Genomic DNA, 18,556 nt, shown 5'->3' with positions numbered 1-18,556 from the left:
AAAGAAAGAAAGAAAGAAACAAAGAAAGAAAGAAAGAAACAAAGAAATATGGCTTGGGGAAGCTAGGTGGTGCAGTGAATAGAATACTGGCCCAGGAATCAGGAGGACCTGAGTTCAAAGCTGGCCTCAGACTTAACACTTACTAGCCATGTGGCCTTGGGCAAGTCACTTAGCCCCAATTGCCCTGTCTTCCCCACTCCAAAAAGCAAAAAAAAAAAATATATGGCTTGAAATGGGTGTCCATCACACCCAGCTAAATAAGGCAGGAGAAAGGGATAAAATCTACCATGTGGCCAGGGAAAGTTCCACCATCCTCCTCATCCCTGGATGTTGTCCTCCTTTCAGTCTCTTTATAGCCCCACTCTAGTCTCAAACCCTGAAATATTTCCTTGCTTCAGAAAATGAGCAAAAACTCCAAATCCCAGAAGTATCCCAAGATCCAGGTCTGTCTTGCCTCCCTCTTCCACTTCTAAAGGAACTATTAGCGTAAGTATGTCTTTGTTCTGAAAAGTAGGTGAATCTGACCTCAGTCCTTTCCCTACAAAGGCTCCAGAGAGACTTTCCTACAGAATTTAAGGGAGAGGAGAGATGGAGAAAAAGGAGGAGCAGGAGGAGGAGGAGAAGGAGGAGAAGGAGTAGAGGAAGAAGGAGAAAAGAGGAGATAAAACAAAGGAAGGGCCTTTTAATTCCCCAAAATAGAAAGGATATTCAATTAATTAAATTCATCAATAATTTATTAAATGCCTCCATATATCAGACATCATGCTAAGCATTGGGAATACACAGACACAAATGAAACTGTCCCTGCCCTCAAAGGGTTTACATTCCACTACGATGGAAACATCATGCACACAGATAAGTAATGTCTGGAAATCTGTCCTCAGAAGTAGCAGTCCTGGGTTCAAGGGCTGATTTTGACACATGCTGGCTAATCACAACTGGCAAGTTACTTAAGCTCTAGGCAATTCTCTAAGAATGTGACTTAGAGAGAAGGTGCACACCTGCATTAGCAGAGGGACTTCTCTCATCTGAGAGTTCTTTACTTTAATAAAATCCATTATAATCCACATGCAAAGTAATTGGGGTGGTGGTGGTGAGAAGTGTTAATAATGGAGAGGATTGATAAAGGTTTCTTGTAGGAGATGGCAGAAGTCATTTGAAAGAGATCCCATAGAAGGCATGGCTACAGGTAGCCAGCACAAATGTAAAAAACAAGAGCCATTTTAGAAGAAGCCTCCAGCATACTGAATGGACCCTGGCTCCAGGGGAAGACTTTTGGGCAAATGTGGACAAAGGTTACAGAGGGTGGAATGATGTGGATTTGTCATGATCTATACCAGGGGTGGGGAATGGGCAGCCTTTGAAGGGAGATGGGATACCTTGGGAACAACAGGTTCTCTGGAACATAGAGTATGTGATGGGGAGCAATGGGAAATAAGTGTGGAAAGATTAGTTGGGAGAAAAGCATAAAGGGGCTTAAATGGCAAAGAGAAAAATGAGCATTTTGTCTTAGCGGTAAGAAGGAGTCATGGAAACTTCTTGGGTTATGGGAGTATTTGGTTAGATCCATGCTTTGGAAATATCAATTTGGTAACTATATGGATGATAAATTGGAGAGGGGTAGACTGGAGGCAGGGAGACCAATTGGGAAGCTACTGAAATAGTCCATCTAGAGCAGAAAGAATAGTAAAAAAAATAGTAGGCTTGAAGAAGCCAACATGAGAACAAGTCTTTGCACTGGAAGGAGAACGTAATCCCAATATTCCTTAGACTCTGGAGCTCAGGTTCCCAGCCTTACCCCTCCATCCTCAGTTCTCATCCTGCTCCTTCACATATTAACTTTTAGAACCCAATAGTCTTACATTGGGCACTGCTATAAACACCACATGTTTAGAGTTGGCCACAGATTTGGATTTTTCAGCAGTTTTATTAGAAAGAGCCAGCCTGGTTGTATTGAGAGCAAGTCATGCTGGACTAATTTCTTTTATTGGTTGTCAGGGTTATTAGAACAGTAGATTGGGAAAATACTCTCAATAGAGTTTCTCCAGATTTTAGCACAGCAATTGACAATGCCTCTCATGTTATTCTTATGAAAGAGAAGGAAAAATATGGGCTCTCTGATAGTAGACACAGGTGGATTAGGACATGATTGAGTGGCTGGACCTCCAGAGTTGTTATTAAATAGCTTAACGTAAATGTGGAAGGAGGACTTTGACGGAGTCCCACAGGGATTGGGGATTGTCCCTGTACTGTTAAACAAGTCAAGATCTCAACAAGCTCAAACATTGGGTTAAAGATAACAAGATTGAATTCAAGAGGAAAAAATATGAAGTGCTACCCAGGTTAAAAGAACTCCCTTCTGAAGTACAAAATGGAAGAAGGATGCCTAGAGATCAGTTTGTCTGGAAAAAAATCCAGGTATCTTAGTGAGCCCCAAGTAATTAAAGGACTGTCTGGTGGAAGAGGCAGTAAACTTGTTTTGTTTGGCCCCAGACACATAGGTGGAAAGACTTGTGGGAGGATGTGGGCAAAGATTGCACAGGATAAGATAGTGTCAATGTAGATGGATCAGGGGCGGCTAGGTAGCAGTGAGTAAGAGCACTGGCCCTGGAGTCGGGAGGACCTGGGATTGGTTCCAGCCTCAGATACTTAACACCCACACAAAATAACTGGCTGTGTAACCTTGGGCAGGTAACTTAACCCCAGTTGCTTTAAAAAATAGTAGATGGGTCAAGGCGCACATCGTTGAAGAATATGTCCACATGGATGAGATCAGAGAACTAGTGAAGTCTTGAAGTACACATAGGGAAAAACTATGCAAGAATTACAGGTACACAAACGTGTCACAGGCCATCTCAGGAGTCAGGGGGTTCTCACTTGTATCTTTAGACAACAGGTGGACAATCGCTTACTGGGCATATTACAAATGTTCTCCATCACATTTGGGTTGAACTTGGTGGTATCTGAGGTCCCTTTCAATTCTGAGATTCTACAGTTCCTTAACCTAGCATCACCAGCTTTCAACCTATTTGTCCTACCCATCCACCTCCCCAGCCGATAAGCATCACTGGCTTGTAATATGAAGGGTATAGCTTCTCTGTTCCCATTGCCCAGTAGAAGCAGAAATTGAGTCCAGGAGCTAGGGGACAAGACTCTCAAGTGTCCCCATTTGAATTATGAATGTGCTTCCCCATGGAATCATATTGCATATAGCTAGCACCACATGTAATAATAATAATGATGTCACAAGCAATGCAGGTTCATTGTGGATTAAGTATAATTTTGTGGACCATTCTAGGAACATAACCACCATTTGGAAGATTACTTCTAGGGGTAAATGTGGTCTGAGTTCCAAACAATCCATTTAACAGCTGGACATTCATATGTTGGGACCTGCCTGTCTCTTCCACGCAGCATTTAATAATTTTTATTACAAAATTACTGGTTTTCTACTAGTTTGCCATACTCTCAAAGGGGCTTATTTTTATGATGGCTCAAGGCCTATTTTAGTTTTCCTGTGGGAGCACATCTGAGTACTTATAATTTAAACCACTGGGGAAATATAATTTGATTTACAAAATTTACACACAATGCTTCAGGAATGCATTCATTACATCAAATTTCAACGGTCTAGTCTGAAACAGCTCTCATTGAGGAACACCTGTTTAAAGAACAGAGATTTTAAATAATTAATATTAAAAAACAACCTGTACTTGAGGGGTCCCTCTGAAAAGGACATTCATTCTATAGCACAAGAGGAGGTGACTGAGATCTCAGTTCCCAAAACCAGGGAGGGAAAGTTATGTCAGAGAAGCACCAGCAGCCCTGGTTTCCAATAGAGGAGGTGAAGGTTCTTTATTGCCATTGCCTGACAGATGGCAGAATTTGGAATCCAAGAGCCAGGAAACAAGAATCCCAAGTGTCCTCAGTTGAATTATGAATGTGGTTCCCTATGGAATCATGTTACCTGTAGGTTTTAGTACTAGACATAACAATAATATCATGAATAATACTGTACTACAACATGAGGACATTGTCCTGTGGTGGGTTGTGTTGTGTTGTGCAATGAGCTTAATCAGATTATTGACTTTTTAAAAAGCAGTTGGGGTTAAATAATTTGCTCAAGGTTACACGGCCAGTTATTTTTGTGCGGCTCCCAAGTATCTGAGGCCAGAACCGATCTCAGGTCTCCTGATGCCGGGGCCAGCATTCTTACTCGCTGCGCCACCTGGCCGCCCCTCGATTATTCATTTTCATTTTAGACATGGCATCTTATCTGGGTAGATTAATCTTCTGCAAGGTTGGGTCAAGCTGGTCATTCAGCTGTGGGGCCCGTGCCTCACTCAACCTCAGCCACTGTCAGACTTGACTGGGAAGTCACTCTTCTGTTGGGTAGTCGCTGATGAACGAGTACAAGAAGCCCAACTGTTCAGCTCTTCCCAGAACACAATGTCTGTGGATGAGTCAATGTACTGGACTTGCTTTTTGATAGGTAGCTGTAGTTGTCTTCACCCTTAGCTGGTATAGTTTTCTCAGTAGCAGCACTGACGTTTGTGGATTTAGAGTTGATAAAACTCTTAGATATAATCTAATCTACTCATTTTACAGATGAGGAAACTTAGGCCAGAGAAATGACTTGCCTAAAGTCATACTGGTAATAAGTGGTCAAAGTAGAATTTGAAGTGAACACCTCTGATTCTAAATCAGTGATTTCCCCCACCCCACCACAAATTCTTCTTGAGGTTCCTTCAAGGTAAAAAATGCTGTGAATTATTTTTCACTGAAAGTCTTACCAGGCTGCATTACACTTAGCAAAGTCACCAGGACCAGTGTCGGAAGTCTCCTAGACTTTCCAATTCACTCAAAGCCCCATGTCCATCCTGAATATCTGATTCTGATTCAACAGTTGAGATCTTCTAGTCTGATTTTGGGCATTTCACATTTGTTTTCTTCATTATTACCTACAATGCAGATAAAACTCCTTGACTGGTCTCCCTCAAATTTCTTCTTTGGGCAAGAGCTAACAAATATTATCCAGAGATCACATTTAAACAATAAACAGAAACTTAAAAGAGGAAAGGACTTTAAAGGTCATCACATCCAACTCCATCATTTTACAGATCAGTAAACTGAGGCCTAAAGAAGGGTAATGGTATGTGTGACGACTCCTCTCAGCAATGTAAGGTTACAAGACAACCCCAAAAGCCTCATGATCAAAAGAGATATCCACACCCAGAGAACGAGCTGTGGAGTCTGAATGCAGATGGAAGCAAACCACTTGCTCTGTTTCTTTTTCTTGTTTTGTTTCGTTTCCTCTTTCCCACTGATCATTCCACTGGTTAAAATCCTTCTTTATAATCTGACTAATGATTAATGTGAAGATGTCTGTGGATCCTATATTTGATTGCATGCTGCAATGGTGGGGGTGGGGGAGGAGAATAAGGGGGAGAAAATTTGAAACTCAAGGGACTGTGGAACTGAATGTTGTAAACTAAAAGTAAATAAACGAATTAATTTTAAAAAATAAAAATAAAACAATAAAAAGAAGGGTAATAACTTTCTCAAGTAATAAATGACAGAGATAAGATTTTAACCCAGGTCTGCTAACTTTGAGGGAGACCAGTCAAGGAGTTTTATCTGCATTGTAGGTAATAATGAAGAAAACAAATGTGAAATCCAGTGTTTCTTCTGCACCAATAATACCTTATTACTAGTTATATCTTTCAAGTTTTTAACCAATGGTTAATTCTGATTTTTTTTCAAAGCAATTGGGGTTAAGTAACTTGCTCAAGGTTACATGGCCAGTTATTTCTGGGTGTGGTGCTAAGTGTCTGAGCCGGGATTTGATCCCTAGGTCTTCCCGACACTGGGGCCAGTGCTCTTACTCGGTGTGCTACCTGGCCCCCCCCCCTTAATTCTGATTTTTAATCAATATAAAACTATGTTAGAAACACAGAAGATGGGATTATATTTATCGTGGTGAAACATTTTTACAGCAGGTTTTTTGTGGTGACAAAGAATTTGAAACTGAGGTGGGTGTCCATCAATTTGGGGAATGGTTGAACTAATTAAGGTATATGTTGTTGTTCAGTCATTTTCATTCATGTCTGACTCTTCATGACCCCATTTGGAGTTTTCATGGCAAAGATACTGGAGTGGTTTGTTACTTCCTTCTCCAGCTCATTTTACAGATGAGGAAACTGAAGCACGCAGGGCTAAGTGACTTGCCCAAGGTCACACAGCCAGCAAGTGTCTGAGGCTGGATTTGAACTCAGGGAGCTGAGTCTTACTGACTACAGCCCAGCACTCTATCCATCCACTGCACTACCTAGCTGCCCCTCAATTATATGAATATGATGAAATATCATTGTGTTAGAATGATGAAGGGGATAGTTGCATTCCTCTCTGGGCTCCACCCCTGACTTGAGCACCCTCACCATGTAACATGTAGCAGCCTTCTTAGCCTTCAAGTTTACTATGCCCCTTCAGTCCCTTCCTTTTTCTAATGGGAGGGGAGGTGTAGGAGGAGCAGAAGGTAAGTTTTCACTGGTTGAAAACAAAATTTAATTCTCAAACGCCCAATATTTATCATGATAGGCAATTGGAGTGGTGTGATGGGAACAGCAGTTTGTTGGAGCTTTCTGATGTTCCAGTGGGTCTGTGATCTTACCCATGTGAATTGACCCTACAGAAGCAAGACAATTAATGCCTACCATAAATGGCCATGGAGAATTTCTCCCTTTATGCTGATTTAGGGAATCAGGAACCCCAGTTCTCTCATTCCCTTGATCTCAAAGGATAATAAGTCCTCACATGGTAGGGTGTTGTTTGTCCTTTAAGCTTGACGAGGACCAAGATGATATCACAGTGTTGGGACCTATGGACAGTGTGTTCAGCTGTGGCCGATCATACCAATACAAGCTTGGGAGACTACCACAGATTGGGCACAAAAAGTTGGTATCACCTGGTATTACACATTCCTCAAGGTATATATACATATAACCATTAATACAGCATAAACTTAGTTTCCATTATTGTTCCTGTAGAGCTAATATAATTCTAAGGATACAATTAACACTAAACCTTAGGGCTGAGAAAGTCCCATACCATTGTAAGATGGGGAGAGACATTGAGTTCTTAGAGTATAGACACTTGGAAGGGTCCAACAATGGCACTTAGGATGGGGACCCACTTAGTTCCATCATTCTAGGAGTGAATTTTCTGCTTTTCTTGGCTTCGTCTTTGGGCAACCTTTTCATTTTCCTGATTTGGTTCTTGCTGTGCAAATTTCCCTGTTTTGCTTTTGAAGTAAATTTTGGTTGATTGTTGTATATTTACATCATTAGTGTAATTACTTATAATTATTGGCTTGATGTGAAAACACGTGATTGTGGAGAGCTGATTCAGGATTTGTGTGTGTGTGTGTTTCTCTTAGTCTCCACCTGGTTTTCTTCCCACCAGAGATTTTTCATGACAGGTGTGTAATTAGAACTATTTTAACATATAATCACTCAAAACTTGTTTCATTTGTTCAAGACAAAGCATGGGGGGGGGGGTTGTGTTGGAAGGTGGCTAGACAACAGCTCATCTGAAAAACATCTGGGAAGCGATTGGAGTGGACTGCAAACTCAGAATGAATCAACCACGATGCACAGACAACCAAAAAAAAGCTAAGACAGGAAAAGAGGCCTGAAATGAGGGAGGTGGTTATCTTACTGTACTGAGCCTTGGTTGGCCCATGTCTGGTGAACTGTGTTCAGTCCTGGATACCACAGTTCAGGGACAGCACCATAAAACTGGAAAGAATTCAAGTTGGCAAAAGAACTTGACATTGGGCCAACAGAGGATCCATTGAAAGAACTAGGAATGTTTAGCCCATAGAAGAAAAGGCTGAGCTGGAAGAGGATAGCTATCTTAATGTATTTGCTTTGAGCATCTTCATCCTCCTCATCTGCCTTCCCCACCCTGTAGAAACGTCCACCTTGAAGGAAGGAAGGAAAGAGGCATTTGTTAAACACCTACTGTGTTCCAGGAACTAAACCGAGCATATTGCAACTATTATCTCATTTGGTCCCCACAGAACCTCTGGAACAGAAGTGCTATTATTATCCTCATTTGCAGTTGAGAAACCAAGGCAAACTGAGGTTATGCAACTTGTTCAGAGTCCCAGGTCTGGCCTTAGTGTCTAAGTGTTTCTGGGCTTCTGCTTCTGCTTCTTCCACCTTGAGAAAATCCCCTAACTTCTCTGGACCTCAGTTTCCTCATCTATAACAAGAAGGGGGTTAAACTAGGTGACCTCTAAGGGCCTGTTCAGCTCACAAGATATGATTCTATGATCCTAAGAGGGGTGAAACTTATCAAGATTGTGCTCAGTGAAAGTTTCCTGCCAATGAGAGCTGACTAGAAGGGGAGTGGACTGCCTTTCGGAAGCAGCCAATTTGTCCTCCATCTCCATCTCTGGAATTTCTTTCTTTTCTCATCCCCAAATTATATTTTCCAACTGTTTCTTTTTCTGTTTTACTTCTGTCCGTCTTTGCACTGAAGTCACCCACTTTGATGTATATATTACTTGAGTTTAGAGAACTTTGTCAACTTCTTCATAGAAATTCTCAGACCCTTAACAGATGTTGATACTTCACTGCCATTATTTTTATGGTGGTCTGTTTTCTTATGCTCATGATGAGCAGAGAAGTAAAACACATTAACCAGATGTCAGGCACCCTGGGCAAAGTCCCAGTCATCCCATTCTAGTTATGGGTCTGATGATATCTAATATTTCTATCTCACAGAGTTGTTGAAGGATTGAATTAGAATATATCAAATGCTTTGCAAACCTTCAAGTTCTGTGCAAATATTATTTGTTATGAAAAAATAAATCTATGACCTCTCTGAGCCTCAGTCTCAGATTAACTAATCTATAAAATGGAGATATTGTGCCTAACTCACAGAATTATTGTAAGAATCAGATGAGATGTTTACAAAGTGTTTTCATCATGAAATGGAAATCAGCTGTACAAGGGTGCCTTCCAGCTCTACCATGAAAATGAGTTCAAATCCTGGCTCTGACACCAGTTAGCTGTGTGACCATTGGCAAATCACATAACCTCTCTGAGCCTCTGTTTCCTCATCTGTAAAATAGGGATCATGCTACCTGTACTTCCTGTCTTACAGAGAATGTGCTTTGTCAGAGGAAAAATGCTAAAGAAATGTGAGTTATTTTTTTTTCTCAAATCCTGATAGACACAGAGAGGCTACCTTCTCAAGGAGATAGGGAAAATGACAAATACATAGGTCGTCTTCCATGTCAGAATGTAAGCCCTTAGAAGGCAGTGACCATTAAAATGTCTTCTTTATTTCTTCAGAGGCCAGCACATAGTAGGCACTTTATAAATGTCCATTGCTTGCTTGAGTGGTATGAATCCAGGTAGCCTCACGTGAATTTAAATCCCCAACTCCCCTTTTCCCTGTCCTTCCCCAGAGAGCAGACTGAAAGCCCCTCAACTTGTCTTCCTGGAAGAATGACTCCAGCAGAGGTTTTCATGCAGCGAATTCTGCCCTTTTCCCACTTACTGTAGGTGTTTGTCACGGGCCCCCAAACTGCTTGTGGGAGATCCTCAGTATGTCTGAGGTCTGACAAGTGGGATTAGCCTGTAACGCCTCCACTGTCTGGCCTAGCCCATTTCACAATGGATGACAAGCCTATAAAGGGTTTCTAGAGGAAGTAAGCTGTTCCTGGTACATTCCTGAGCCGTGGGGGTTGGCAACATGTACCGGGGATGCTTGCTCTTCCACAGAATTCCAGTGAAGCAGCCTTGAAGGGTAGAAAACAGGGCTGAGTGATGCTTTGTTGTGACCCACTGTGGCATTTTCTAAATGAGGTGGAGTGTATAAAGGGTTTCATAACCCTTAAAACACAATATAAATGCAAATGAGTGCTAAACAGGCAGCTGGCTGGTGCAATAGATAAAGCTCACCACCTGCTGCCAGGAAGCCCTGAGTTCCAATTCTGCTATGGCAGGAATCCAAGAGAAAGATTGACATCACCATAGAAACTACAAAACACAAAATTTCTTTGTAAGTGGATAGAGTACTGAGGCTGGAGCCAGGAAGACCTGAATGCAAATCTGGCTTCAGGCACTTACTAGCTTGTGACTCTGGGCAAGGCTTCAATCTCAGTCTGCCTTGGTTTCTTCATCTGTGAAATGGGAATAATAATAGCACATATCTCCCAGGGTTATTGTGAGGATCAAATGAGATCTGGAAAGTGCTTTGCAAACCTTAAGGTGCTATATAAATCCTTTTGTTATTATTATTACTACTAGCTTTTTGGAGAGGGCAATTGGGGTTAAGTGACTTGCCCAAGGTCACACAGCTAGTAAGTGTTAAGTGTCTGAGGCCAGATTTGAACTAAGGTCCTCCTGACTCCAGGGCCAGTGCTCTATTCGCTGTGCCACCTAGATGCCCCTTAAATCCTTTTATTATAAATAAAATGTGAAGTAAGAGAGAGAGTTATTATCAACTGGGAGGATCTGGGAAGGCTTCCCAGAGGCATGGCCATTGAGTTGGTCTTTAAAGGATGGTGCCAAAGAGATTTGGGTTTAAATCTCCATTCTGCCATTGATCAGCTGTGACTTTGTGTTTACCTCTCAAGACTTCAGTTTCCTTATCTGTAAAATGAGAGGGTCAGAATAGATCCTTTTCCAGGTCTACAAACCTGTGATCCTATGAATGAATTACCCCCTAAGTAGAACAGAGTGAATGAAAAACAATCGTTTGGAGCCCCCAGTCTAATTTCCCTCCATCCTTGGTTTCTGGAATTGGGTGAACTCTTAGTTTCTTTCATGGGTTCCTGTAATATTCCTCACTCAAGGTTCAGTCCTTGTCCTTTCATCTCTGTCTTGTTACTGGATCATGGGCTACAGGATAGGATGTCAGACGTCATCTAGTCCAACACCATTATTTTACATATGAGGAAACTGAGGTAAGAAAAAAGGGGCTAACCCAAGCTCATACAGGTAGTCCTGATGGAGCCTAGATTGGAACCTACATCTTCTTCACCACACTACACTGCTTACCCAATCTCCTTCACTCCCTTCCCCTTCAAAGACCAGTACCAGGTCCGTTAGCAGCTCAGTTAAAAAGCAGTGGCCCTTCTACATTGGTGGAGGGTGTTGCCTCAGGGTCTAATGATGAAATTACAGGTCTGGAAGCATCTCATTCTCCACCCCCACCCCCAACAACAACAAAAGTATTCATCTTTGTCTCCATAATCAGTTTTGCAAAGCTCCCTTTCAGCCCTAGCAACAGCCTGTTTCCTGGTTCCTATAAGCCCAAAGTACGAGGAGGCATTCACCGTGTGCAGTTTTGGCTTGATTAGGACAGGAAGACAATTAGCAGAGTTATTTTAAAATGCACTGTAGATTAGGGAGCATATTAGAATGAAATCACAAAAGTGAATGGGGTGATGGAAACCACAGTGTGTGCCCCCTGTCACAATCCCCTCCTTATCTGCTGAGCTTAGAGAGAAAGAGGGAGGCCCCAGAGCAGGAACCACTAAGGAACGGGGAATTATTAGAATTTTGAAAAACCCAGACTAATTGGAAATGTGATAAAGCAGTGATGAAGAAAGAAAATGAACAAGTCAAGAAGATACAAACATTCCTCAACATGGGTGGCTTTTGTGGCCAGTGAATGAAGGCAGGAACTGATTGCTTTCTCCCTTGAAAGCCTTATCTGCAGCTTTGTGGAAGCAATTTCTCAGGGAGACTGATCTCATTAGTTTCTCATTTGCACCCACCACCCTTTTCTGGTGCAAAATGATAACACCAAGTTGCAAAGAGACAATGTCTCCTTTGCATGAGATGTGTGCTGGCTGGTGGGAGAGGCCACCCAGGATATCCCTCCAGGGTCACAGGTGCTCCAGCCAGCAAACCCAAGGGCTCCCAACCTTCCAGAAGCCCCTCTAGCAGAGCACAGGGGCCAACGGACCTCGGCTTCTATTCTGGATGAATTTCTTTGGCAGGGACTCAGCTCTAGGTTGCATACTGACAACAAGCCATGACCTGGAATCAGCATCAATGGGAGAGCTTAGAACTTGGCCCACAAATTTACAACTGAGGAGGACCTCAACGGCTACAGGGTCCAACCCCCTCGTTTTACAGAAAAAAAACCAGGCTCAGAAAGGCGAAGCCATGTGCCCAGAATCACACAGATAAAAAGTGGCAAAATAAGGCATGATCCCAAGAAGGCGCCCAGGAGGAGCGAGAATCCACGTACAGGAGATAAACTTAATACCAAAGAGACACATAATAAGTGCAAACTTGATTCTGTATCTCACGGATGTGAGACATTCCCTCCAAACACGCGGACTGACTACAATCTATCTATCCTGTTCAAGTGGAGACGCCCTTGCCCCTCCCCTAGCTTTGCCACAGGGGCTCTGAACGTTGTGCTAGAGACGTTCCTCCATCTCTCCTGACATCACTGAAAGTGGAGACCATCATCTCCCCATCATCATTCCTCACTCCATTAAAGGCATCTTTCTTTAATGACATCTTGAGATGCTAGGGGAGCGCCATAGTGCACAGAGCACCAGGTCTGTGGCTAGAACACAATTCAGACGTGACCTCGTACAACAGGAATCTGGCCTGTCTGCCTCAGTTTCTTCATCTGTAAAATGAGGGTAATAATAACATCTATCTGCTTGGGTTGTGAGGATCAAATGAGATAACGGTTTACACAGCACAGAGTAGGTGCTATGCAAATGCTTGGGAATTTGTAGCTCATCTTCTTCCTTCCTCAACAGTGGGCTCCACGAGGACAGTGGTTGTAGCTCGCTTCCTGGTTCTCCCCCATGCCTGGAATGTCTTCCCTCCTTCTTTCCCAATTACTGATCTCCAGCCTTCCTTTTAAGTCCCAATTAAAATTTCCCAGGAAGCTCTTCCCAACCCTTCTGAGTTACAGTGCCTTTCTATTGTTAATCTTATTTATCCTGCATATGGCTCACTTTGTCCCTATTTATTTCCATGTTGTCTCCCCCATTAAATCATAAGCTTCTTGAGAGCAGGGACTGACTTATCTTTTGCTGCTTTTTGTTGTTGATGGATTGATTGTATCTTCAGGTCACCCTGGGGTCAGTAGTAGAGGTCTTTCCTTGGAGCCAGGTCCCCCTGACACACCCTGGCTGTCCACCACTGGGTAGGGCATTTAATCTCAGTGCTCTGGGCACTGAGCTGCAGAGGAACTGCATTGGTGTCAGGAATTACCTCATCGTTCTTTATGCCACTGAAATCAATCCCAGGTTTGGTGCTTAATCCAAGGAGCTAGCAAAACTCCTTGCAAATAGAGGGGATGTAATAGGATTATAAAATCATAGATTTAGAGCATCAAGCAACCTTCTCCCCACCCCAACATGGGAGGCTGGACTTCCAAATCCTATCCCAGACACTCACTATCCTCATGATCCCAAGCAAGTCACTCGGTCACTCTCTCTGCCTTGGTTTCATCATTGGGGGTTTGAACTAGATGGTCTCTCACCATCTAGGATCCTATGAAATTGAGGCCTTCAGAATGATCCCTGAGCAGAGGGATGGACTGTGAGAGCTGCAGAGACCTCCACGCTGGTGAGCACAGACAGCTGCTGGGCCTGGCTTGACCAGTGTTCAGCTGTGGCTGTCTGGACCACCATCCTCCAAAGGGAATAGGGTAGAGGGAAAAAAAAGGTGGTGATTGCAGAAGTGCTGCTGTGGGGACTTCCCAAGGAGTTGAGGAAAAGGCCACAAGCCGAAGAATGTGCACTCCCATAGCCAGAGTGAGGGATGAATACTGTGACCTTTAGTGTGCATCTGTAGGAGTGTGTGTGTGTGTGTGTGTGTGTGTGTGTGAATGTGTGTCTGTAGGGGTGTGTGTGGGGGCATGCATGTGTGCATCAACAAAACAAGGGCCTGCCAATTTTGCTGCCATCTGAAGGAGCCACAGACTAAGTTTTCCTGAGCATTATTGCTTTATTTGACTTAATAAACATTAGATTTATTTTTAAAAAAAAAACAAACAGCTTAGAGTGGAAATAAGTGCTTGAAACATCCGATAAAAAAAGCATATATATAATTCACATTCCTATTTCATTCGTCATGTACAGCTGAAATGTTCCTTAAAAGAATAAAGATTTCCCTTTAGGTGTAGTAGTTTCAGAAAAAAAAAAAAAAGTTGGTATCTCCAGGAACTACAGGACGTTATTCCTTAGTCTTTTGCCTTGAATGAGAAAATACAAACAAGCAGGCCACAGTATAACGTTATACTACATTCCAGTTTATGTTGATAACTTGCCGGGGGAAGACGGTGAATGAGCCCATACCTGAGGATTCTACCCACTGACCACTAGGGGTCAATGGGCCCCAGCTGTCCGAAGGCACTAGACATGAAAATGGCTTTTTTTAGGACAGACAGCAGTGACCCAGGTTCGCGCCCTCTCCCCCCTCCCCCAGGTAATGCAGCCCTGGGCTGGGTACTTACTGCCCTTCCTCCTCTGTTATATTTCAGTTTCTCTTTACATGCCCCCCACTCCAAAAAAAAATCTAAGTGGCCCCTTTGTTTGTAGCTCCTCTCTCTAGCGTCATTTACCACTCAAAGGTAGAGAGAGGGGAGCTCCAAAAGCATTTTTAATCAAGCCTCTTTGCCTGAGTTTTTTTTAAAGCTCTTGTGTGGAGAGATAGGATTCTTTTTGGGCCACCAAGCAAGTCCCTCTAATGTTACTGTCAAAGATTCCCTAATGCTTTACAGATCGAGCTGGCTCTAGAAAGACCTGGGACCGCTCGCTTTGGAGGCTGACTGATGCTAGTAGCAAAGGTCTCTGGGAGATGGTGGGTGATCCCACAAAGCCTTAAAGAAACATAGAAAAAAAGATTGGGGACGCTCCTATCCCACCTCCACCGTCCAATGGGGACTTAAGCCTTTGTCTTTAAAGCTTGGATAGGATTTGGGGTGAGGGAGAAAGCATACATTTTGTGTTGGAAGGGATTTTAAAAACCATTTAGTATAATAACCCTTTAAATTTTACAGATGCAAAAAGTGGGATCTGGATATCGAATGTGATTTGTCAGGAGTCTTGCACATAGATGGCAGGACCGGGAATCAATCCAGATCCCACTGGATCATACCTCCTCTCATTACAAACTGGAGGAAGAAACCAGGACTCGCCAGAGGAAAATTTATTGCAAGTTCAGGGTTAGAGCAGGGCTTATATTTCCTGCAAGGTCTAGGAAAGCAGGCCTACAACAATAACATCTATCATCTCCTTTCCATAATGCCAAAGTGTCCGAGTGCATTCAGGGTATGGGGAAAGGTGGAATTCATTGGTTTTTGCATAAAAAAGTAGAAGCTAAAGTAGCAGAGTTCAAGAAACAGGGTGCACATCTGGTGGGGTTAGAGAGCAAAGATTTGGCCAAATGGCTGGGGGTGGGGGTGGGGGGCAGGGTAAATTGTGGTGGAGGGTTCAGGAGTAAAGTACTCACAACAATTTCTTCATAAAGAAAATCCCAACCATGTAATATAAGGTAAGGCAAATGGAAAACATCTGTCTGGCTTTGGCTGATTGTGTGAGGGCATGTCAGGAGCCGCTCTCCACATTTCTCCTTAGCCTGAAGCCAGTGGGCTTCAGTTTCTGAAGCACTCCTGAGCAATGCTAGAAACTCTTGAGTTCCTTTAAGGAAAGTGATCCCAAAGTCCACGGCCAGGAGGCGTCAGTCGGAAGCGCACGGAAGAACTGTATGAACCCCCAAACAGCACAGAGAAACAACGGTAAAGAAGGGTTGTTCTGGGCCAGGAGTGAGCTTTGGCATTCTTGGGAAACATGGGAAATAGCAGGGGTTTGGGATGCCGAAACCCACTTCTTAGTGGCAATTTGCCTCTCTATATCGGAGGGAAGGGGAGAGGAGCTAATGCTGTTTGAGGGGGCCCTCTTGCCCCCCATTCCTCTGATGCAACAATAATCTCCTTGGCATTTTCCTCTCTTCCATGTTTCTACAGAGGATGGCTGTAGATAGAACTATAGATATAGATATAGATATTTTTATATATATATAAAACATAGCTATTCCATAGTTATATACAGGCATTAATAAAGTGCAATTGTTATTGGCTATTGTAAGGAAAAGGGGGGTCTCATTTCCTGAGGAAGTGCTCACACAGCATATCCTATGACAATGTCAAAGGCTTAGAATGCTTTATGTTACCCACTCAGCCGCCCGCTGCTGGTTCCCACCAAAGTGAGTTCCTCTCCAGAGCCCCGGCTCCAAGGGAGTGCAGGGCCCCCCTCGGTTTCACAGGAAGCCAGGCCAAGGCATTATCAGAAGGCGTTTTCCTGGCCTCAGCCCTCGGAGTGGATGGGCAGTGTCCTTGCCCTCACCATAAGCTGAGCCCGCAGTTACTTGGTGGGGCTCAGAGAGCAGTCCTCAGGGATTTTCTCCTCTGAACAGCTTCTCCCCGACAGCCGGTCCAGGTCACCCAACTCATCAAAACGCTCTGCCACGCACTGAGCGGTCAGTCGTGCTTCCGGATCGTGGTCCCAGCACTCGGCCAGAGTCTCACAAACCATCTGTATACCCTGCAAGGGGAAATATCAAAAGAGATGGAGAAGTCAGAGAAAAGCATAGAGAAGACCCAGAAAAACTCAGCCGTGAATGGGGTAAAGGCCTCGAGAGAGCCTGAGAAGCCTTCTAGTGCTATGGAAGAACAGAGATGTGAAGAGACTGACTTGACAACACACAGGATGAGTCCAAAGCACAGCCCTCAGTTTACTCTCAGATTCTCACTAGGACATTTACTTAGGTCACCAAGGCAGGATTTCAACCCAGGCCTTTCAGACCTCAAGGCAGGTCCTCTCTCCATTCATTCTACTATCTTACCTTGCCTCACACAGAGCACCACTAATACCCCAGTCTGATTCCCCAAGGTTTGGGCATCACTGAATAGTTCCCTAACCAGTCAGTAGACACGGTCTGCCTTTATAAACATGGGGCCAATAAGGCTCTTGAGTGACCTCACTTCTGGTCTGGTCCCAGGTCTATGGATACATCACAGACACGGCACTGGGAGCCCGAATCTTCTGTGGCTTCTCTCACAATTCCATTTCTAGCAAACCTCAAAGCCTCCCTCCCCCACCCCATGATTTCATGAAGCTGAATTAATTGCATCATTTACCTAATTGGTGGTATTGACGGATAGTGCCGTTAATAGTGGAATGCTATTGTTTGTACACAAGCAACATTTATTTTGTTCTGCCGCTGTAATTACAGGCAGTAAATTAAATTAAATATTAAGCATTAACTTGAAATCAATAGTGCGACAAATCTCATTAACAGGAAAAATGTATTATGCAAATTCATTCCAGAATTTTATCACCATGAATAATGGCTTCATTACAGCAAACCTACTTCATGGGAGGGGAAGGAAAATGTAGTGGAGAGAGAACCCTGGCTGGCTCCAAGCATGCACAAAATGGGACTGTATCCTGGGGGTAAAGGTTATCTTGACCTCAAACACCAGGGGAAGTACCTTGGATCAAGGCTGGACTTGGAGCACATCTGGGCTGGACTGGCCTTTATGAACAACTAGAGTCCAGTGCCCTGCCCTGACAGAAACCTTAGACTGGGCTACGACGTCCAATGGATGCAAGAAAAATTTTACAGTCACCTTATGGGCCAGACAAGGCTGCACGTATGGTAGCCATACATGAAGGGTCCTTCTCTGTGGACATAACAGAAATCATTCTTGTCTTCTCTCCTCTGCCTGTTTGTCTGCCTCTGTCTGTCTCTCTCTGTGTCACACACACACACACACACACACACACACACACACACACACGCCTCTGACGATGCCTCCAATGCCGGCTCTTTGGAATCATAGTCAGGGACATTCTACACCACTATGCATGTCCTTCTGGATTCTCTGTCCCTCTCACCATTTCATTAGCTCATCTAATTGTGCAGTGACACACAGAAAATGCTGAATTCAGAGTCAAAAGCAGGTGGGCTTGAATCTCCCCAACTGAGCCCCTTACTTCCTCTGTGACCTCAGCAAAGCTGTTTCATCTCCCCAAGCCTCACTTTCTTCATTCTTGAAATGTGCATGTGTGTGTTGGCTCCTCTGAAATCCTCACTGCCTGTTCTGCTCCCCTTAACTGCTCCTGTCCTTCCCTCTGAGAGTCCCCTCCAATGTACCCTGTTATCTTGTATGGACATGGCTGTTTTCTTGTTGTCTTCCCAATTACAAGTTGAACTCCTCAGGATCAGTAAGTCCCTTGAGGACTGGGACTGTTTTTTACCTGTCTCTTTTGCCCCTCTACTGCTTAATGTTGTGCTTGGCACATAGTAGGAAGAAATATTATTTGGTTTAACTAAATCTATGCTCCTTTGATAAGAGTTTGGGAAATGTCCATTGAAGAAGCCACACAGGATTTCCTGAACAGGAATTTCTCTGATCCACCCACCTTCATTTTCTTCATTGCTTCCCTCTACTCCTAAGTAATCTCTTCTCCTGTCTTCTCTTGTATAATCAGACA

The 18,556-nt window shown here is 43.6% G+C and overlaps 1 protein-coding gene across 1 annotated transcript in view; it reads right to left on the bottom strand.

Moving 5' to 3' along the window:
* Positions 1 to 13,983: 13,983 nt before the first annotated feature.
* TGFBR2 (transforming growth factor beta receptor 2) overlaps positions 13,984 to 18,556 on the bottom strand; it is an 86,889-nt gene continuing 82,316 nt past the window's right edge. Inside the window, exon 7 of the mRNA XM_069088568.1 lies at positions 13,984 to 16,600. Within this exon, the coding sequence (XP_068944669.1) occupies positions 16,421 to 16,600 (180 nt within the window). The 3' untranslated portion in view covers positions 13,984 to 16,420. The remainder of the gene's footprint in view (positions 16,601 to 18,556) is intronic.

Source organism: Petaurus breviceps, unplaced genomic scaffold (genome assembly GCF_028583685.1).
Source record: "Petaurus breviceps papuanus isolate PSGF00001 unplaced genomic scaffold, PetGlider_PUasm1.0 185, whole genome shotgun sequence".
Taxonomy (NCBI): Eukaryota; Metazoa; Chordata; class Mammalia; order Diprotodontia; family Petauridae; genus Petaurus; species Petaurus breviceps.
Note: the sequence above shows the minus strand (reverse complement) of the source record. Positions and strands in the feature narration are given on the sequence as shown.